The sequence below is a fragment of the Physeter macrocephalus genome, chromosome 8 (genome assembly GCF_002837175.3).
Source record: "Physeter macrocephalus isolate SW-GA chromosome 8, ASM283717v5, whole genome shotgun sequence".
NCBI lineage: Eukaryota > Metazoa > Chordata > Mammalia > Artiodactyla > Physeteridae > Physeter > Physeter macrocephalus.
Window position 1 is genome coordinate 136,419,801 of NC_041221.1, and position 21,945 is coordinate 136,441,745.

The 21,945-nt window shown below is 47.7% G+C and overlaps 2 protein-coding genes across 2 annotated transcripts; both read left to right on the forward strand.

The window, feature by feature from the left end:
• Positions 1-41: 41 nt before the first annotated feature.
• Positions 42-14,231, forward strand: IK (IK cytokine). The gene is made up of 20 exons (XM_007107943.3): positions 42-184; positions 745-811; positions 3,989-4,081; positions 4,818-4,877; positions 5,699-5,866; positions 6,046-6,160; positions 6,631-6,701; positions 6,794-6,840; positions 7,731-7,894; positions 9,967-10,075; positions 10,423-10,462; positions 10,624-10,837; positions 11,087-11,105; positions 11,572-11,650; positions 12,131-12,211; positions 12,466-12,523; positions 13,351-13,439; positions 13,643-13,751; positions 13,927-13,961; positions 14,046-14,231. The coding sequence occupies exons 1-20, from the start codon at positions 169-171 to the stop codon at positions 14,071-14,073; spliced, it is 1,662 nt and encodes a 553-aa protein (XP_007108005.1). The 5' UTR covers positions 42-168; the 3' UTR covers positions 14,074-14,231.
• Positions 14,232-15,965: 1,734 nt separating this feature from the next.
• WDR55 (WD repeat domain 55) lies at positions 15,966-21,905 on the forward strand. Its single transcript, XM_007107942.2, has 7 exons — positions 15,966-16,251; positions 20,109-20,209; positions 20,303-20,390; positions 20,494-20,673; positions 20,769-20,868; positions 20,958-21,127; positions 21,209-21,905. Exons 1-7 carry the CDS (start codon positions 16,061-16,063, stop codon positions 21,528-21,530), a joined length of 1,152 nt encoding a protein of 383 aa, XP_007108004.1. The 5' UTR covers positions 15,966-16,060; the 3' UTR covers positions 21,531-21,905.
• Positions 21,906-21,945: the final 40 nt, after the last annotated feature.

The window sequence follows — 21,945 nt, forward strand, 5'->3', positions numbered from 1 at the left end:
GCAGGTCAACTCCTACTCGGCTTTCTCCGCCCTCCGTTGCGGTGGAAAAGCTGGGGCACGAAAGGCACTGTGGGTGGACTCCGGAGGTGCATTGTGGGTAGTCGCCTGTCGCAGCCGTGTTGTTGTAGGATCCTCGGTCGTTGCTGGGGTTGAAACACCGCGGACGAAATGCCGGAGCGAGATAGTAAGGCTCGGGTCATCTGCCCTTTCTTCCTCGCGGGACTCGGGACACTTGGCGCGTTATTTTGGCCTCAGAATTTAAGCCGGCTGTGTGCGCGAGGGTGGAGGCGGGCCTGGAGTGTGACGCTTGGAGCCTGGCGAAGCAGTTGGGCCCCGAGCGAGGTCGGGCAGCTCCAGACTGTCCCTCAATCTTGTCCTTGCCCCAACCCACGACAGATGAGATTTATCTGTGAACCACCCCCAGCCCCCGTCACTTAATTTTCGGTTCCGTAAATTTATCTTTCGCCTAGTATCTTAGGTGTCATCTTCAAGAAGTCTTTGCTGATCCTCCAGCGCTGGTTTAGGGGCCCCTTCCTCTGAGCTCCCATAGCTCCTTGTATTTTCCTGCTTCAGCACTTGTTACCCTGTATTGTCAATGTCGATGTTCTTGCCATTCTGTCTCACTAGATTGTGAGCAACTCGACAGGAAAAGACATCTGTATTGTTCACTACTAGATCCCCAACTTTTGCACAAGACCTGACTCTAAAGAGATTGATTAAATTAACATCAGTTCTTTTTCTTAGGCGAGCCGTTCTCCAACCCTTTGGCCCCAGATGGCCACGATGTGGACGATCCTCACTCCTTCCACCAGTGAGTGTTTTGGTGTATGTAGAACCATGGGAATGAGCTGGGTAATGAGTAAAGTTGTGGTGGTGGTGGTGAAAGAATTCTGTCTTGTCAGCAAGGATGACCAAAAAATCTTACCGCTTGCCTCTTTATCTTTGTGAACTTTAACTGGATCAGGCCAACTGCATAAGAGTATTAGAGGGGAAATTATGGCAGGGAGAGTTTAATTACACATTATATAGGAATTAATTCTTGTAGAAAATTAAAACATCAGAATAAGGGTAATGTTGTCTTTGATAACATCCCCAATTCCATCCCCTTTCTTAGAGGTGACCACCGTTACCTTTTTTACACTTATCTTTTTGTCCTACTCTTTTTAAATGCATTTGTATACACACATTCATACCTGAGTAAAATACATCATTGCTTTGTGAATTAAAATATTAAAATTAATCGGTGTTATATTGTCTATATATCAATTTTGCCACCTGTGTTGGGTTTTTTTTAGTAATTTATTTATTTTTGGCTGCATTGGGTCTTCACTGCTGCGCGTGGGCTTTCTCTAGTTGCGGCAAGGGGGGGCTACTCTTCGTTGCAGTGCGCAGGCTTCTCATTGTGGTGGCTTCTCTTGTTGCGGAGCACGGGCTCTACGCACGCGGGCTCAGTAGTTGTGGCTCGCGGGCTCTAGAGCGCAGGCTCAGTAGTTGTGGCGCACGGGCTTAGTTGCTATGTGGCATGTGGGATCTTCCCGGCCCAGGGCTCGAACCCATGTCCCCTGCATTGGCAGGCAGATTCTTAACCACTGTGCCACCAGGGAAGTCCCCCACCTGATGTTTTTCCCTTCCCAATATCTTAGCGGTTATTTTCGTGGCAGTGACAAGGACTCACTTCTTGACCAAACTCTAGTCAGACTTCTCCAAGGCTTCTATTTTTGACCAGGCCTACTGAACCCAGTTTTGTTTTGTCTCGTTTTTTAATTAATTAATTAATCAATTTTTGGCTGTGTTGGGTCTTTGATGTGGTGCGTGGGCTTCTCATTGCAGTGGCTTCTCTTGTTGTGGAGCGTGGGCTCTAGGCACACAGGCTTCAGTAGTTGTGGCACGCAGATTGAGTAGTTGTGTCTCACGGGCTTTAGAGCGCAGGCTCAGTAGTTGTGGCGCACAGGCTTAGTTGCTCCGCGGCATGTGGGATCTTCCCGGACCAGGGCTCAAATCTGTGTCCCCGCACTGGCAGGAGGATTCTTAACCACTGCGCCACCAGGGAAGTCCCTGAACCCAGTGTTTTTTTTTTTTTTTTTGCGGTACGCGGGCCTCTCACTGTTGTGGCCTCTCCCGTTGCGGAGCACAGGCTCCGGACGCGCAGGCTCAGTGGCCATGGCTCACGGGACAAGCCGCTCCACGGCATGTGGGATCTTCCCAGACCGTGGCACGAACCCGTGTCCCCTGCATCGGCAGGCGGATTCTCAACCACTGGGCCACCAGGGAAGCCCATGAACCCAGTTTTAACAAAGAATCCTGCCAAGGTATAGAGAAATCCATCAATCAATCAAGGAGATCCAATCCTCCTCTTCCCTTGATATCTAATCAAATTCCTCTTCCACACTACCCTTGATGCCTAACCAAGTAATTTTCTATACATTCCCAATTGTCCCTGTTGTACTCAGAGTTTAGTTTCAGTCCTTCTCCCCTTTTGCAATAGTCTTGATTTCTATTACAGTAGCATTGAATAAAGTCTTCCTTGGGGAGACCTAGCAGGATTCTTTGCTAAAACTGGGCTCAGCAGGCCAAGGAAGGGGCCTAGTCAAAAGAGGGCTCAAAGGAACCTTACTAAAGTTTGGTCAAAGAGTGAGACATTGTCACTGTACCAGATAAAGTTACGTCTTGTACTATCAGTGCTGTCTTTCCCATATTTGGGAAACGCTTTCACAGTTTATTTAGTTAATCTCCAATAATGGATGTTTAGGGTTTATGTTGTTCTCAAGTTTTTATTATTTTCAAAACTGTAATTGAACCTCTTTTACAGGCCTTCTTATACACATATGCCAGTAATTGGCCAGGTTAAATACAGATGAATGGAGCTGCTTGGTCATAGGATAGTACACATTTAAATTTTAAGATAGATACTGCCAAATTGCCCTCCAAATTGTTTATAATGATTTCTATTACCATCAGCAATATATGAGAATATCCACTTCCCAAATTCTCACTCATTGTTTTTTTTTTTTAATTTTTATTATTATTATTTTTTTACATTTATTTTTGGCTGCTTTGGGTCTGTTGCTGCGCACGGGCTTTCTGTAGTTGTGGCGAGCGGGGGCTACTCTTCGTTGCAGTGCGGTGGCTTCTCTTGTTGAGGAACACGGGCTCTGAGCGCGCAGGCTTCAGTAGTTGTGGCGCATGGTCTCTGTAGTTGTCATGCATGGGCGTAGTTGCTCCATGGCATGTGGGATCTTCCTGGACCAGGGATCGAACCCGTATCTCCTGCACTGGCAGGCGGATTCTTTTTTTTTTTTTTTTTTTTTCCCGGTACGCGGGCCTCTCATTGTTGTGGCCTCTCCCGTTGTGGAGCACAGGCTTCAGACGCGCAGGCTCAGCGGCCATGGCTCACGGGCCTAGCCGCTCTGCGGCGTGTGGGATCTTCCCGGACCGGGGCACGAACCCGTGTCCCCTGCATTGGCAGGCAGACTCTCAACCACTGCGTCACCAGGGAAGTCCCAGCCTCTCACTCATTCTTGATTTATCAAACTTTTTTTTTTTAGTAGCCGCAAGCAGTGGCTACTCTTTGTTGCAGTGTGCAGGATTCTCATTGCGGTGGCTTCTCTTGTTGTGGAGGACGGGCTCTAGGTGTGCGGGCTTCAGTAGTTGTGGCACGAGGGCTCAGTAGTTGTAGCTTGCGGGTTCTAGAGTGCAGGCTCAGTAGTTGTGGCACACGGGCTTAGTTGCTCCGCGGCACGTGGGATCTTCCTGGACCAGGGCTCGAACTCATGTCCCCTGCATTGGCAGGTGGATTCTTAACCATTGTGCCACCAGGAAAGTCCGATTTATCAAACTTTTTAATAGTTAACACTCTGATGCATTAAAAGTGGCATGTTCTTTGTTTTAATTTGTATTTCTCTGATTTCTAGTAAAGTGAACTATATTTTTTACATATTCCTTTTCCAATTCTTATTGGGTACTAATTTTTAAAATTTTCGCCCTCTAGATCAAAACTCACTAATGAAGACTTCAGGAAACTTCTCATGACCCCAAGAGCTGCACCTACTTCTGCACCACCCTCTAAGTCACGTCACCATGAGTAAGTTCTGGGGTGATCCAATCTGTTTCCCATCTCCTTCCTATGGAAAATTTATTGAACTAGATATCTTAGGAACTGGAAAGTTAGTTCTTTTTTGAGGTCCATGGTTCTGATTCTCTGCCTTTTGAGATTGAAGCTCCAGGAAAGACTGGGATGCTGTATGGATCTCATTTTTTTAAAAATATTTATTTATTTATTTATTTGGTTGTGCCGGGTCTTAGTTGTGGCACACGGGATCTTTTAGTTGCTGCATGCAGGATTTTTAGTTGTGGCATGTGAACTCTTAGTTGCGGCATGTGGGATCTAGTTCCTTGACCAGGAATTGAACCTGGGCCTCCTGCATTGGGAGCATGGAGTCTTAGCCACTGGACCATCAGGGAAATCCCATGGGGATCTCATTTTTTCTCAGAGTATGTTCCATGGACCATTTGTACTAGAGTTGCTGCTGGTGCTTAAATAAGTAGATTTCTGGGTCCATGCCAGCCCCACGGACTCAGATTCTAGGGCAGATATTTGGGGATATATAATTTTAATAGTCCTTCAGGTGGTTGTGATGCTTTCTAAAGCTTGAGAACCACTCACCTACAAATATTGACATGGATCTCTGCCTGATTGAAACTGGTCAGCTATTGCTTTGGTCAGTATTCTAAACCTCTCTTCAGTCCTCAAAGCCACTTCTTGGGGTTTCTGGGGCTGTGGCAATAATTCGCAATCAGTGAATTTCTTTCTTTTCTAGGATGCCAAGGGAGTACAATGAGGATGAAGATCCAGCTGCACGAAGGAGAAAAAAGAAAAGGTAAAGGAAGGATGGAGGAGTGTTGGGTTTTATGGGATAGTGTTTGGGGAAAAGGAGTAGGGGCTAGTTATGAGGCAAGAGACTGAGGTTTTCCTTTCTCGTCTTGAGATTCTCTGCTTTCATAGTGGAGAGGAATGATATTTAGAATGGCTGTTTAGGGCTTTGGAGTCAGCTTGTGGTGTTTTAATCTCATCTTTACCAGTTTCTAGCTGGATGCTGTGGGCATTTTGTTTAACCTCTCTAATCCTCAGTATTCTCATGGGTGGAATCAAGATAGTGATAATAACTTTTATCAGGTTGTCATGAGGATCAACTGTGATAGTCCATGTAAGCACTTAGTACCAGCGCCTGGCATATAGTAACCACCCAGTTAATTTTGGCTGCCGTCATTATCATTGTCCTTGCTATTATTTATATGATACTAAGCATCCTAGACCTGGTACTTTGCTTTTTTCTCTCTTCTTGAGGAGGACTGGCAAGGAATGATATATTTCAGGTGAAATTTGGAACGTGATAAAAATTCAGAGACTTCCTGGTTGCCGTATGGAAAAGTCTCATACTTGTAGAGACTCGGTGATGTAGAGTTAGGTGACATCAAAGGATTCTGAAGTGACAGATGGAGTATACTATGGTGGCATTAGAACAGTGTATCTGTGAGCTGGAAGATGCTGTAGTTATGCTTTTGAGGAATATCAAGAGGTGGCCAGCAGTTCTATGAGGACATATATGAGCTTTCAGCATAGAGGGTTGGGTGAAGGTATAGGGAAACAGGCAGGAACAGTTCTGCTGAGCCTTACACATTTGCCTTTCCCTGGTCACAGTTATTATGCCAAACTTCGCCAACAAGAAATTGAGAGAGAAAGAGAACTAGCAGAGAAGTACCGGGACCGTGCCAAGGAACGGCGGGATGGAGTGAACAAAGATTATGAGGAAACTGAGCTGATCAGCACCACAGCTAACTACAGGGCTGTGGGCCCCACTGCTGAGGCGTGAGTACCGAGTGGGCCAGGGCATGGTTCCCTCAGCATTGCAAAGTCATATAATGGCAGTATGAATTCTTCCTCACATTTTTCTTGCTCTGGAAAGCCATTTCCCCATGCCAAGCCATTTCAAGAGGCACTTGCCACCCACAAAGGATGGTTCTTATGTGGCCTCTTTCATTCTACAGGGACAAATCAGCTGCAGAGAAGAGAAGACAGTTGATCCAGGAGTCCAAATTTTTGGGTGGTGACATGGAACACACCCATTTGGTGAAAGGCTTGGATTTTGCTCTGCTTCAGAAGGTGAGCTTGGTTGGTAGATGGAGAGTAATACTAGCATGCTGAATGCTCTTATAAGTGCCTTTTGGGGTGAGGAGGGAGACTGCTGTTAGTTCAGACCATGTAGAAGAACTAATGGTGCCCCCTCTGTAGGACTAACTGCTATTCATCCTTCAAGTCTCAGCCTCAGTTTTATCTTCTTGGGGAAACAAACCTTCCCTGATCACCTGTGTATTGTTAAGTTTCCCCACTCCTCACCTCCCACTACCTGCACCCTTGCATAGCTCTTCTGTTTTACTTACAGCAGTTATCACACTTTGTTGTTTAATTGTTTAATTTGTCTGTCTCTCTTTTTATAAGCTCCATTAGGGCAAGGACTATATTGTTTTGTTCAGTATTGAGTTCTTAGTTTCTGGCACATTGTGGTATAATGGTGTTCAGTAAGGATAATGTAAAGTGAATAAATGTCTAAACCTTAATTGCTTTCCTGTTAGGTACGAGCTGAAATTGCCAGCAAAGAGAAAGAGGAGGAAGAACTGATGGAAAAGCCCCAGAAGGAAACCAAGTAAGTAAACATCAGGGAGAGCTTGAGAGTTTAGAAAGGTGGGGCCAAAAGTAGGAACACATTTAGCAAAAATGTTCTTTTTGTCTTTTCAGGAAAGATGAGGATCCTGAAAATAAAATTGAATTTAAAACACGTTTGGGTGAGTATAGAATTTCTACACTAGTGCCTCTGCATTCCAGGGGAATTGTAAGGAATTTAGTGCTATGGACGGAATGTGCTTCTCCTTTCCCTCAACCTACTTTTATCTCCTTTTTGTCCCCAAACCAGCTAGTTCCCACAAAATACTCTAATAGAACTCAGATGTAGACTTAGTTATTTCATATATATTACTAATGTCCCCTCAGTTAGGTTGGAAGCTTTTTCAGATTTGGGCTTATCCATTAAGGGAGGTAGCATGGTTAATGATTAAAAACTCAGAATTCAGAAACCTACATTTGAATCCTGTAATGAAATCACACTAAGCATGTGATTTTGGGCGCAACCAACTTAACTTCTCAGCTCCTGTTTGTCCACTTGCAAAAATGGGGTTAACGTTCACCTCATGGGATTACTGGGACGAAGAGAAATAATACATACAACATGCCTATCACACTGAGCATATAGTAGAGCTATTTTTTCCCGTCTTCATCAGTATTACCTTAAACTTCATCCTTCTTCCTCACAGGTCCTAATACAATGCTAGGCACATAGTGCCCTTGAGAAGGCAATGTAGGAAGGGTGGATAAGAGCTCAGGCTTTGGAGTTAAACGGCCGGGGTTCCATTCTTTGTTCTGTCGCTTAGTAGCTATAGGACTTGTAATAGTCATATGACTTAAGTGGTAGTAAATCACTTACTTCTCAGCCTTAGTATTCTTATCAGCTAAAAGGAGATAATAATGACCACCTCACAGGGCTGTTGTGAAGACTGAATGAAGCAAAGCATGCATAACACTTGGCATGGTGGCTGGCACACAGTAACCACTTAGTAAACAGTAGCTGTTATTGTAGAAGTTTCTCACTGGCTACTTGCTGCTCTTTCTCTTTTTGTAGGCCGAAATGTTTACCGCATGCTCTTCAAGAGCAAAGCATATGAGCGGAATGAGCTGTTTCTTCCAGGCCGCATGGCCTATGTGGTAGACCTGGATGATGAGTATGCTGACACTGACATCCCCACTACTCTTATCCGCAGCAAAGCTGATTGCCCCACCATGGAGGTGAGTGACTGAAGTCCCGAGAGCCTGCTATGTGAGCCTCAAACCTGGGAATCAGCTTCACTTCTGCCCTGAGCCTCATCTACCACATCTAACCAAGTCCTGTCCACCTTTTAACCTCCTAAATCTCAGTTGAATCCATTCACTTTTCTCTGTCTCCACCAATAACACAATAACATTCCAGTCTAAGCCATCATCTCTTGGGACTTCCCTAGTGATCCAGTGGTTAAGACTCTGTACTTCCAATGCAGGTTCGATTCCTGGTTGGAGAACTAAGATCCCACATCCTGTGTGGCATGGCCAAAAAAAAAAAAAAAGCCATCATCTCTTGTTGGAACTATTAAAAGGGGCTCCTAGTTGGTTTCCCCACTTCCACTCTGGTTCCCTTCCAATATTTTATTTATTTTTAGTATTGTTGAGATGCAAATTACATACCAAACAGTTCACCCCTTTAAAGTGTACAATTCAGTGGCTTTTAGTATTTTCATAGAATTGTACAACCGGCGTCAGAATCAATTTTAAAACATTTTCATCACCCCGAAAAGAAACCCTGTACTCTTTAGCCATTACCACTCCCCACATCTTTCCATCCCCTTTTCCATTATCATTTTTACACATGGCCAGAGTGATCATTTAACAACATGACTTTTTCTCATCATGGTTTAGAAGGTTTTTTCTTTTTTCTGCCTTCACTACTGTTACTTTTTTTTTTTAAGATAATTTTTTAGAGCAGTTTGAAGTTCACAGCAGGGCTTCCCTGGTGGCGCAGTGGTTAAGAATCCACCTGCCAATGCAGGGGACACAGGTTCGAGCCTTGGTCTGGGAAGATCCCATATGCCGCGGAGCAACTAAGCCCATGTGCCACAACTACTGAGCCTGCGCTCTCGACCCCACAAGCCACAACTACTGAAGCCCGCGCGCCTAGAGTCCATGCTCCGCAACAAGAGAAGCCACCACAATGAGAAGCCCGCGCACCGCAATGAAGAGTAGCCCCCGCTCGCCGCAACTAGGGAAAGCCCGCGCACAGCAACAAAGACCCAATGTAGCCAGAAATAAATAAATTAATAAATAAATTTTTAACAATAGTTCACAGCAAAATTGAGAGGAAGGTACAGATTTCCCATATGTGCACTGCCCCTGGTTTAGAAGATTTGATGGTTTCTTTATTTTTAAAAAAATATTTATTTATTTAATTTTTGTCTGCATCGGGTCTTAGTTTTGCAAGATCTTTGTTGCAGTGCACGGGCTCTATAGTTGTGGCTCACGTGCTCAGTAGTTGTGGCACAGGGGCTTAGTTGTTCCGCAGCATGTGGGATCTTATTCCCCGACCAGGGATAGAACCCGTGTTCCTGCATTGGAAGGTGGATTCTTAACCACTGGACCGCCAGGGAAGCCCCTTGATGGTTTCTTAGTGTTAGGATAAAGACCAAAATCTTTTTTTTTTTAAATTAATTTATTTATTTTTGGCTGCATTGGGTCTTTGTTGCTGCGCGCAGGCTTTCTCTAGTTGCAGTGAGCGGGGGCTACTCTTCGTTGTGGTGCCCGGGCTTCTCATTGCAATGGCTTCTCTTGTTGCAGAGCGCGGGCTCTAGGCGCGCGGGCTTCAGTAGTTGTGGCTTGCGGGCTCCAGAGCACAAGCTCAGTAGTTGCAGTGCATGGGCTTAGTTGCTCCGCGGCATGTGGGATCTTCCCTGATCAGGGCTCAGACCCGTGTCCCCTGCATTGGCAGGCATATTCTTAACCACTGCGCCACCAGGGAAGCCCAAGGCCAAAATCTGTGTCATGGCTTGTGAGGCTCTGTAACTCCTGGCCTCTTCAGCCTCTTTCTACCATGCTTCCCAGTTTGTTCTCCAGTCATCCTGGCTTTCTTGAATGTACTAGATTCACTTATGACCCAGGCCTTTGTATGCTGTTTAATCTGTCTGGAATATCCTTTTACAATACCTCCTATCTCTGTCTTCACCTACTTAATTCTCACTTATCCTTTAATTTGTTAATTTGTTAAGTAAATGAATGAGTAAATGAAGAGAGTCCTGCTCAGTGGGATAACATTCTTGCTCCTTGGGGGTTTTCAGGCCCAGACCACACTGACCACAAATGACATTGTCATCAGCAAGCTCACCCAGATCCTTTCCTACCTGAGGCAGGGTACCCGCAACAAGAAGCTCAAAAAGAAAGATAAAGGTAATCTGGAGAGTTAGGGAGAGAAACCTTACCCCTGGAGGGGCATCTGAGATGGAACCAAGGTCTCCTGGAGCTTCCAGAACATTGGGAGGCTCCTGGGGACCAGAGAAAAATGGGAGCAGTGGAGCATTAACAAGGGATGGTTACATCCAGGTTCTGTCTGCTTGACCCACCCAGGAAGCAGTGGTCAGTTTTGAGGCTTGAGGAGGGGGAGTATGGGGTAGCTTTTGTTGTCCCATCTTTTAAACAGAAGATGTTTAAAAGTGCATTGAGAACTGAAGAGCATGGTGAGGCTGAGTGGGAAATAACTCAGGAGTGTCTTCCTCACTCCTCTCTTTATGTTACAGGGAAAATGGAAGAGAAGAAACCCCCTGAGGCTGACATGAAGTATGTATCCTAGCCCCTGCCCCCTGATCTGAGGGAGGAAGGGCCTCTGGGTTTCCTGTCTTTGGCGTTTGGGGGAGGCCTTGGTGTGAGAATCTGGAGAAATGGCCGGGGGAAATGGAAGTTTGTGTGACTTTGTCAGCTAGGGATCTCTGTTTTCCTAGTATATTTGAAGACATCGGAGATTATGTGCCCTCCACAACCAAGACACCTCGAGACAAGGAGCGGGAGAGATACCGGGAACGGGAGCGTGATCGGGAGAGAGACAGAGACCGTGACAGAGAGCGAGAACGCGATCGAGAGCGGGAGCGGGACCGAGAGAGAGAAGAAGAGAAGAAGAGGCACAGCTACTTTGAGAAGCCAAAAGTGGACGATGAGGTGAGATGTAGTCCTGGGCACTAGGTGGAGGAGCTGCCCATCTCTGTGGCTGCCCAGCCAGGTACAGAACCCCTCTGTTATATAGGTGGCCCATGGCTCCACAGCAGCAACTGGTTCAATTAATCCAGGGTAGGAACCATCCTGGAAATGGGGGCAGGGGGTAGGGTAAAGAATTGATTCAAACTTGAGGGAGAGATGAGTGGGCATCCCTCCTGGTGACACTCACTTCAGTTTCTGTTTTCTTTCCAGCCCATGGATGTTGACAAAGGTGAGTTTTACCCATGGCATCTTGCGTTGGCTCTGGCAGTGCTGCTTTCCTCTGGGCTGAGAGTCTGACCCAGAACTCAAGAGTTGCCAAGGGTGGGACTGGGGGACTTCCTAGTTCTGGGTTCTCGGAAGAGCCATGTCTTGCTTTATGGAACAGACAGAAGATGAGTCTGGAGTTCTGTCTCTCTTCTTGGGCAAGGGCAGGGCATATTTGCTCTGTTTGATATAATTCTCCCAGCTGAGGGGTTCTGAGGATATGGGGCAGGTTGAGTGGACAGTATTCTGGGCACACTAGTGCATCTCAAGCAGAGTAGCTCATTTTGAATTGGAATTTGATTAAAACTTTGTTAGCTAAATGATTCTGTTGCTTAAAAAATGTTATGAAAGGCACAGGTGGGAAGTGTGTTGTGGGGAAGAGGTTGTAAGCTCCTTATTTCAAAGTCTGAACAGAGTTCTCTTTCACCCAGGACCTGGATCCGCCAAGGAGCTGATCAAGTCGATCAATGAAAAGTTTGCTGGATCTGCTGGCTGGGAAGGCACTGAATCATATCCTTTATTTCAGCGTGGTCATTCCAACTCCACCTGCCTCCCTGCTTCCCCACAACCTCCCCATCCCCATCTTGCTCTTTACCTTTTGTGCTGAATTTTTTTTTTTTTTTTTTTTTTTTTGTGGTACGCGGGCCTCCCACTGTTGTGGCCTCTCCCGTCGTGGAGCACAGGCTCCGGACGCGCAGGCTCAGCGGCCATGGCTCACGGGCCCAGCCTCTCCGCGGCACGTGGGATCCTCCCAGAGCGGGGCGCGAACCCGGTTCCCCTGCATCGGCAGGCGGACGCGCAACCACTGCGCCACCAGGGAAGCCCTGTGCTGAATTTTGACAAGGATGAAGTCATGACTTTCCCCTTTCTCAGAGGACTCATTCACGTTCACAGCCCTCAGAGTTTTCATGTTGGGGCTTCTAGCCGTTGGCCCTTCCTGCTTGAAGTTTTTCTGCTATTGGTAGAATTATTTTCTTTAACACAGCATATGCTGAAGAAGCCAGAAGACAAGAAGCAGCTGGGAGATTTCTTTGGCATGTCCAACAGCTATGCTGAGTGCTACCCAGCCACGTACGTGAGACTCTGTTAAAGAAGTGAGGCTGGGATGATTGCAGAACACGGTGTGGGGCGGGGAGTGAGGTGGAAATTTGATTTTTTGGGACCTAGGGGTACTTCTTACTGGATAAAGTATTCTGTTAGGCTCTGAGTGGGAGGCCTAGGAGGGATGGTTGTTCGTAGGCATATAGCCTCTTAATGGGTAGGTTTCTGCATGAACCATAGGAGTCTGGGTCTGCACCATCTCTTTAACTGTTGCTTCTCTTTAGAATGGATGACATGGCTGTGGACAGTGATGAGGAGGTGGATTATAGCAAAATGGACCAGGTGTGGAACTGGAAGGATGGGTGGGGACAGTTACTCTTTAGCACATATCCCCTTCCCTTCTCCCAAATGATCTATTTCATTTCCTGGGCCTCATCTTCCTTCAGCTGCAGCAACAGGAGCAGCAGCATTGTGGGGTCCTGGGCAGCTTAACTGTTTTAAAGCATCTGTACAAAGTCAAATGAGATAGGGCCATAAATATATTTCTTTTTATTTTCTATAAAGTGCCAGGCTTTGATTTCCATCCTAGGGAGTAAGCAGGCCTTTAGTGCACATTTAGAAAGGGAAGAAGGAATCTCAGTTTTTAGAAAATAACTGGAAAACAGAGTTTTATTCTAGCCAGGATTGACATTTTCCTCTAAGCCTTAAAAAAAACAAACAAACAAAAACACCAACAAACACTAACACCATTAAGGGTGAAGAAGTGTCATCTACTTTTTCTTGTTTTCTCTGTACTGCAATGCTTAATAGCATGGTTTAATTCTATCTTGGAGCCTTGCTTAACCCTGGCTCTGCCAGGTATTTGTTTTGTGACCAAGCCAACTTATTTTACTGCTTTTTCCTCAGTTTCCTCATTAGAAAAATGGAGAGAACTATAGTTCTCTCTTAATAGAGTTTTTGAGAGAATTAAATAAGATACATGTTTAGTGTTCAGAATGATGCCTGGCACATAGTTAAGTACACAGTTAACATTTATTATTGTTTATTAGGGTAGAATTTATGAATGATAAAACCTGGGATTATGGGAGAGCCTGGCTTTAATCAAGGGCTAAAATTTCTTTTCCACTGACATCTCTTCCTTCCCTGCCCCCCATTCTGTCCTGCAACAGGGTAACAAGAAAGGCCCTTTAGGCCGCTGGGACTTTGATACCCAGGAGGAATACAGCGAGTATATGAACAACAAGGAGGCTTTGCCCAAGTGAGTCTTGGTACTAAATGCAGCCAAGAGTGAGGAGAGGGATGGTGGTGGGGGTGGACTAGCCCACAGCAGGTTAGAGGGTGTAGTCTGGCTGAAACATTCTGAGATCAGTTCTCTGCTCACCGGGTCTCCTGGGAACACCTTGCTACTGCTGTTCAACCTCGGATGCCTTCTTCCCTCAACTGCCCTTTTTTTCCCCTCAGGGCTGCATTTCAATATGGCATCAAGATGTCTGAAGGGCGTAAAACCAGGCGCTTTAAGGAAACCAATGACAAAGCAGAGCTTGATCGCCAATGGAAAAAGATTAGTGCGGTAAGTGGGACTAGTTCTGGGTGGGAGGGCTTCAGCTGGGAGGAGATACTGGCCCACAGATTCAGGAACAGGCAGGGGGTCGGAGAGCCATGGAAGTAGGAGAGAGGTCAGCCTTGGGTCTCAGGTGAGCTTAGACTGGCAGCATAACCATCAGCTATAACTGTTCTTTTTGCAGATCATTGAGAAGAGGAAGAAGATGGAAGCCGATGGGTGAGCAGCATTATTCTTCCTCTGTGAGACTGGTGAGAATTGCTTAGTGTATTGATCTTATGCTCATTTCTCTTTCTATTGCAGGGTTGAAGTGAAAAGACCAAAATACTAATATCTGGTTCCAACCCCAAGAATAATCTCCACAAGGATGTGCTCTCCACTGCTCGCTTTCTACAATTCCAAAAAAAGTCACACGATGTCTTTTTTTTGTGAATGTATATAAAATTTCATTGTATAATCTTTTGGTTCCATTAAAATTGGTTAACCTGCTCTCTTATCTTCTCTATGTTGAGGGCCCAGATGCACCAAGAGGGCTACTAATTCCATATACATGTGATTGTATAAAAATCACATGCAGAAAGTCAGCTCAGTCCTTTCCTGAGCTGTGGCTCTAGATTCCTAAGCAGGATATATACTAGCCAGGGTGCCCAATGGAGGAGGGAAGAATGACCCTCACTGTCAGGCAAGAGGTGGATAGAGAAACATAAGGATGATTGGTCTTAAATATCAGACTCATCTGGGCCCATCCGGGGACCTAGTCTTAGGGCAGAGGTTCCCTGGGAATTAGGGTCAGCCCAGTGGGCTGCCAGTCTGATCCCAAGGTTGTGCAGGACTGGGCTCTAGGTAAAGGCACCTGATGAGAAACACTCCTGGGAACAAAAACCCTTCACAAGTTCATGCCCTTCTGGGATCTTTAGTAATTCCAAGCACAAATCACTGCTTACCTGGTTGAAGGGGAAGTGCCTTGGAGAATCCCTGTCCTAGACCAGAAGAGTTAGTGCCCTTCAACACACTGAAAGTTTGCCAAGGCCCGGGGTGGGATCCCTGGCCTCCAAATCACTCCATACCCACCCTTTTCTTCCTCTTGGCTCATTGCCAGCACTTTGGTCTGGTACTCATCAGCAAAGGTCACCAGTTCTTTCTGGCTGGATCCATAGCTGTCACTGCCTGCCCTGAGCTAAGACCTGTGGGCTTACAAGATCCAAGAAGAGCTAGATGGCTACTTTAGCCATTGCCTTTGGTTACTTTCACCTTGACAAGGCAAGAGCTTTTTGAGGAAGCCAGCTTTATGCATGGCGCCTAGGAGGCTGAAATTGGGCACTGTCTGCAATAGCACCTAGAATGGCTAATTTCAGACAGTGACACCCTGATGTCATGGCTGTAGGCAGCAGTCACAATTAGGAAAAAGGTCACAGACCCACCTGGCTCAGATGAAGGTACCTAGAGGGTCACTAAGATCGAGACCTGGGGGTTGACTGCCAGTTTAAAATAAGTTTCTGCAAGTACCACCAAGCCTTGTGGAAGTAACCAAGATCCAGACAGGAGCATATGCTCCTCCTTATCTGCCCCACCATACACAGTGCTCTCATCTTTGTGGAACCTTTGGTAACCGGAATGTCCAGAACGTCAACTGTTGTGCCCATTTTTCCTTTTCAGCAACTCCTTGCCAGCTCTGAGCACTGCTGGCCCAGTCCCGCTGAGGGTCTACAGCCAAATGGTACGAACGGGCGGGGCGGTGTTGCTTTGGCCACGAAGATGTTCAGCATGGAAGGCTGCAGCTTAAGTGTGTGCGCGGACTGCCTGCTGTCTACGACCCCCGCAGGTCAAATTCTCGCGGCGTGGGCTTTTGTCGCTTACTGACCAAACTGGCTGTCGCTTGTCTTGGTCTGTCACCAAACCATGAACGACTGGCGTCCCGCTCTTCTCTCCCGAAGGCAGGCAGTCATCCTTTACTGATTGCGGGAGACACTACCAAACTGTCAGCACCACTCAGGAAAAGGGGAAACAACTTAAACGCAGTTCCCGACTTTACGTGAAGTGACCAAGGAGGGGACTGACGGTTGCGCCGTCTATCTGACACAGGAACCTCCTCCGATGCAACACTGGGCAGTAGCGGGATTAGGCTGCCCGGCTCCTCGGGTCGGTCCCTCCCACCAGCTAGGTCAGGCCCCGCCTTTTCCGGGTTACGGAGAACGCCTTGACGCCACTTCCCGCCTGGCCCCCTACCCCGGAAGCGGTGCCCTGGGCCACTCCTCCCGCCGAGTGACTGGTTCTTGGGTTCACCTACCAATTGCTGCGCGGCACGGATCCTCTGGTTCATGGACCGCACGTGTGAGGAGAGGCCCGCGGAGGATGGGAGAGACGAGGAGGACCCCGACTCCACGGAAGCCCCAGCCCGGATCCGGGACACTCCGGAAGATATCGTGCTGGAGGCTCCAGCCAGTGGACTGGCGTTCCATCCGGCCCGTGATCTCCTGGCGGCTGGGGACGTGGACGGGGACGTGTTCGTGTAAGTGCGGGGCAGAGATGGGGGCGTGGTGAGCGTGGTGGGTGTAGGGCTGCTCGGTCTGGAAGCTCCGCAGCGATGGAGCTGGGATGAGGAGAGAAAGTTACAGGGAGACTAAGTTTACAAGACTCAGTCTTGTTCAGTTCGTTTAATAACATTCGCCTTTAAGCAAGTTACCACACAAATCTATTGAAAGAACTGAGAGACAAAGTGGCTGGAAAGTCGTGACGGAGCCCAGACAGGCAGGCGTTCAGGACACAGTTATTTCCCACCGAAATATTGTATTGATCCTGAAACAGGACCAACGGGGCCCCCTGCTTTCGCTTCTTGCCCACTTTAATTGATCTTCAAAAACACAAATCCAACCACCTCACTTCCTTGATTAAAACCCTTCAGTAGTTTACCTTTGCTTTTATAATTGAGATTCCTTAATCCGGCTTTCAGGGCCTTGACCATCTGGCCCTTGCTCACTTTATTTTCTGTTTTCTGTGCTTATTCATCGTTACCTTTTTAATGTACCTTGAAGCCTCAGCTCCTTTGCACATGTTATTCCTTCTTCCTGGAATTTCACTCACTTGCACCTATTGTCCCAGAGTCCCCAGCATCTCTTCACTCTTCAAACATGCCTCAGCCTAAATTAGATTACCTGTTAGATGCTGCCTTGGCACCAGATACCTTTTCCTCATAAACTACATAGTGGCGTGTAATCATACATCCGTTTGCATAATTATTTGAACACTGTCTCCTCCACTAAAAAAATGTTTTTTAAACTTTTTTGACCTCGCCCCACAGTAAAAATAGCTTTTACATTATGTGTGATGCACTCTAATATTTTCTGATTTATTTTATTCTGTCGTTATTGCGGGCACACACAGAAAATGCTGATTGCAGCTCAGTAATGGGTCATGACTAGAGTTTGAAAAAACAACGTTCTGGAGTGTAATCTGTAGTCTGTTTAGTTCTCCATTTTATCTCCTGCTTCTAGCCCAAGGTTAGTGCTCGATACACGTTTGATTTTGAATAAAAGATGTAGGCTAGAAGCAGTGAAAAGCCATTGAAGGCCTTAACCAGGAGAGTTGTGCTATCAGACTTACTTAATGAATTTAAACCCCAAACCCCTCATCAGCTGTAATGGCCTTGGGCAAGTTAATTTCTGATTTTCATCTTTGAAAATAGGAACAGTAGAGAATTCTCTGGCGGTCCCATGGTTAGGACTCTGCGCTTTCACTGCCAGGGCCCCCGGGAACTAAGATCCCGCAAGCCCTGTGGCTCCGAGGAAGGAGGGAGGGATGGAGGGAAAGAAGGAGGGAGGAAAGAAGGAAGGGAGGGAGGGAGAAAGGGAGAGAGAGAGAAAAAGAGAAAGAGAGGGAGAGGGGGCTTCCCTGGTGGCACAGTGGTTAAGAATCTGCCTACCAATGCAGGGGACACGGGTTCGAGCTCTGGCCCAGGAAGATCCCACATGCCACGGAGCAACTAAGCCCATGTGCCACAACTACTGAGCCTGCGCTCTAGAGCCGGAGCAACTAAGCCCATGCGCCACAACTACTGAGCCTGCACTCTAGAGCCGAAGCAAGTAAGCCCATGCGCCACAACTACTGAGCCTGCGTTCTAGAGCCCGCGAGCCACAACTACTGAGCCCGTGTGCCACAACTACTGAAGCCCACGTGCCTAGAGCCCGTGCTCCCCAACAATAGAAGCCACCGCAATGAGAAGCCCGCGCACCGCACCGAAGAATGGCCCGCTTGCCGCAGCTAGATAATGCCGCGCACAGCAACAAAGACCCAACTCGGCCAAAGATAAATAAAGTAAATAAATTTATATTAAAAAAAAGAGAGAGGGAGGGAGGGAGGGAGAGAGAGAGAGTAAGGCAGGCAGGCAGGGAAGGCAAGGCAGGAAGGAAGGATGAAAGAAAATGGGAACAATAATACATACCTTGCAAAGAGGTTTACTACTTTTATCCATGTTTACAGTGCCAGATACTTGGGAGTCACCCTGGACTTTTCTTCACACACCCCTCTGGCTTCTGTTTGTCTCCTCTTCTCTACCCTCAGCCACTGCCTTCTGGAGGCCTCAAACTTCTCCCATGACCATTCCAGAGAGGTTCCTTTTTCCCAAAGGATTCAATTCAGACTTCTGCTTGGCCTACATGGTTGTCTCAAGCGTAGTCTAGCCCATCTTTCCAGATTCAGCTATACCTCTCTCTTCCCACTTGAACTCTCCTCATTCCTCGTGTCTGCCCTGGGAGAGACATCAGCATCTGCCTCCAGTATCTACCCTTTGTTATCTGCCAGGTGAACTACTTATTCTTCATGATCCAACTCACATGTCATCACCTTAGTCAGCTTTCCAGGGCTCTCTTCCCTTCCAAAGTATTCATTCAATCTGTGTTTATTTTATTTTATTTTTTTTGCGGTACGCAGGCCTCTCACTGTTGTGGCCTCTCCCGTTGCGGAGCACAGGCTCCGGACGTGTTTATTAAGCAGCTTTTTTATGCTAGGCACTGGGACAGAATAAACAATAAGTAGACCCAGTTCTGCCTGCCTGGAACTCACTAGCAAGCAAGGACTTATTCATTCAACCCTTTTTGAAGATCTGCTGAGGCAGGCACTAGGGATAATCTCTGACAGGTACTTGCCTCAAAGCTGAGCTTACAGGCTGGTGCCTCTCTGCTCTACCTCCCTTTTCATCCTTCCACCACACGTGTTCACTATGTGCTGTAATTTTTTCTTTTTGGCTGCGTTGGGTCTTTGTTGCTGCATGCGGGCTTTTCTCTGGTTGCGGCGAGCGGGGGCTACTTTTTGTTGTGGTGCGCAGGCTTCTCATTGTGGTGGCTTTTCTTGTTGGGAGCATGGGCTCTAGGCGCGTGGGTTTCAGTAGTTGTGGCATGCCGGCTCAGTAGTTGTGGCTCGCAGGCTCAAGAGCGCAGGCTCAGTAGCTGTGGTGCATGGGCTTAGTTGTTCCACAGCACGTGGGATCTTCCCAGACCAGGGCTCGAACCCGTGTCTCCTACATTGGCAGGCGGATTCTTAACCACTGTGCCACCAGGGAAGCCCAATATGCCGTAATTAATTGTGGCTTTCTTTAGCGTCTGTAGACCTGGAGTGTAATATCCCTGTCTTACTAATCTTTACATTTCCAGCTACAGGGCTGTTCTGTCATTAACTATTTTTGGACCTCCAGAGTGATTCAGACCTAATCTTTCCCCAGGTTAGGGCTTTCAGAGATGATGAAGAGGGGTGGGGTGAGGTCACAAAAATGTACATTGAATGAAAAAAAGACCTCACATTTGAAGCTCACTGAAGATGGGAAAATGGGGGACTTCCCTCGTGGTCCAGTGGTTAAGACTCCACGCTCCCAATGCAGGGGGCCCAGGTTCAATCCCTAGTCGGGGAACTAGATTCCGCATGCCGCAACGAAGATCCTGCGTGCTGCAACTAAGACCCGGCACAGCCAAAATAAATAAATATTAAAGAAAATAATAATATAAACACCTATTAATTTAAAAAATAAGCGGGCTTCCCTGGTGGCGCAGTGGTTGAGAGTCTGCCTGCCGATGCAGGGGACACGGGTTCGTGCCCCGGTCCGGGAAGATCCCACGTGCCGCGGAGCGGCTAGGCCCGTGAGCCATGGCCACTGAGCCTGCGCTTCCGGAGCCTGTGCTCCGCAACGGGAGAGGCCACAACAGTGAGAGGCCCACGTACCGCAAAAAAAATAAAAATAAAAAAAAAAAGAAAATGGGATGGTAAGCTCTTTGGGCTTGGAGATGTGCAAGCAGGAACTCCTAGGTAGGTGGAAGTTTGGCTAGTTGGTCTCTATACTCCCAGGTGAGGTCTGATTCACTCTTCTTCCATTCTGCCTAGCTTTTCCTACTCCTGCCAAGAGGGAGAAACCAAGGAGCAGTGGTCCTCAGGTCACCACCTCAAGTCCTGCCGAGCCGTTGTCTTCTCTGAAGATGGGCAGAGTGAGTATTAGGAAAGGCAGCCAGCAGTGTGGTGGTGGGAAGGGAGCAGTGAACAGCACCATGACCTGGGCATTTCCCCCTCCCTCCCCACAGAACTTGTTACTGTCTCCAAGGACAAAGCCATCCATTTTCTAGATGTGGAGCTGGGACGACTACAAAGACGCATTTCCAAGGCTCACAGGTAAGGGGAAGCCAACTGTGTGTTGAGATAAAGGGTAAGGATTGATTGGTACATCCTTACTGGGACAAAGGTGCTCGAAAAAGTTCTGTATCTGTGTCTCTAGTGCCCCCATCAACAGCCTGCTGCTGGTGGATGAGAATGTTCTGGCCACTGGGGATGACACAGGTGGCATCCGCCTCTGGGACCAGCGGAAGGAGGGCCCCTTAATGGATATGCGGCAGCATGAGGAGTACATTGCTGACATAGCTCTGGACCCAGCCAAGAAGCTGCTGCTGACAGCCAGGTACAGCCTCAAAGCTGCATCCCCTCCCTTCCCTGTGTTAAATGTTTCCCTTGGTGGTACCTCCAGCCAAGCCTGCTGCTTTGCTCTCTCTACAGCGGAGATGGCTGCCTTGGTGTCTTCAACATCAGACGACGCCGGTTCGAGTTGCTCTCTGAGCCTCAGTCTGGAGACCTGACCTCTGTCACACTCATGAAAGTACAGCTGGGTGGGGCGGGATGGGGGTGTGCGATAGGGACTTGGTTTGATGTGGCTCCACAAACATGGTTTGCCCTGTTTCCCTGCAGTGTGCGAAGAAGGTGGCCTGTGGCTCCAGTGAAGGTACCATCTACCTCTTCAACTGGGATGGCTTTGGGGCCACAAGTGACCGCTTTGCCCTGAGAGCTGAGTCCATTGACTGCATGGTTCCAGTCACGGAGAGTCTGCTGTGTACCGGCTCCACTGATGGAGTCATCAGGTGAGAGAAGCCGGATGGCCGTCCAGTCACAGGAAGGGCAGACCTAACCGGCCCATACAGAACACTTTTCTTTCTGTCTAGGGCTGTCAACATCCTGCCAAACCGAGTGGTGGGCAGTGTGGGCCAGCATGCCGGGGAACCTGTGGAGAAGCTAGCCCTCTCCCACTGCGGCCGCTTCCTGGCCAGCAGTGGCCATGACCAGCGCCTCAAGTTTTGGGACATGGCTCAGCTGCGGGCTTTGGTGGTGGATGACTACCGCCGGCGCAAGAAAAAGGGTGGGCCACTACGGGCGCTGAGCAGCAAGGCCTGGAGCACTGATGACTTCTTTGCAGGACTGAGGGAGGAGGGAGAGGACGCCACAGCTCAGGAGGAAGAGGAGGAGAGTGAGGATGACAGTGACTGAGGGAATGAGCTGAATCTCAGGATGGGTTCTCAGTAGACAGGAGTCTTGCTTTCTGGGCTGGATCCCTAGAGAGGCTGGGAATTTAAAATATCCTATTGTGTACAAGAAGATGCTCAGGATCTGCACACTGATGTGGGGAAGTACTTGCCCTGTAGCAGCTGCTCACTCCACCAGTGTAAGACAAGCCCACAGCTGGCGCAAGACAGCACGGAAACAGGTGTAAACCAACCAGGGGTTTAATATAAATACAACCAGCATAGAAAAACTCAAAACTACGCATACACCAAAACCAGAATGCCAAATGGTAGGGGCAAAGGCAGATTTCTGACCCTTTGGCTCAGCCAGCCCCCAAATAAAAACATCAACAAAGACAAATCAAGAAAATAAGAAGCAAAGATTCATGCTAAGCTGTGGG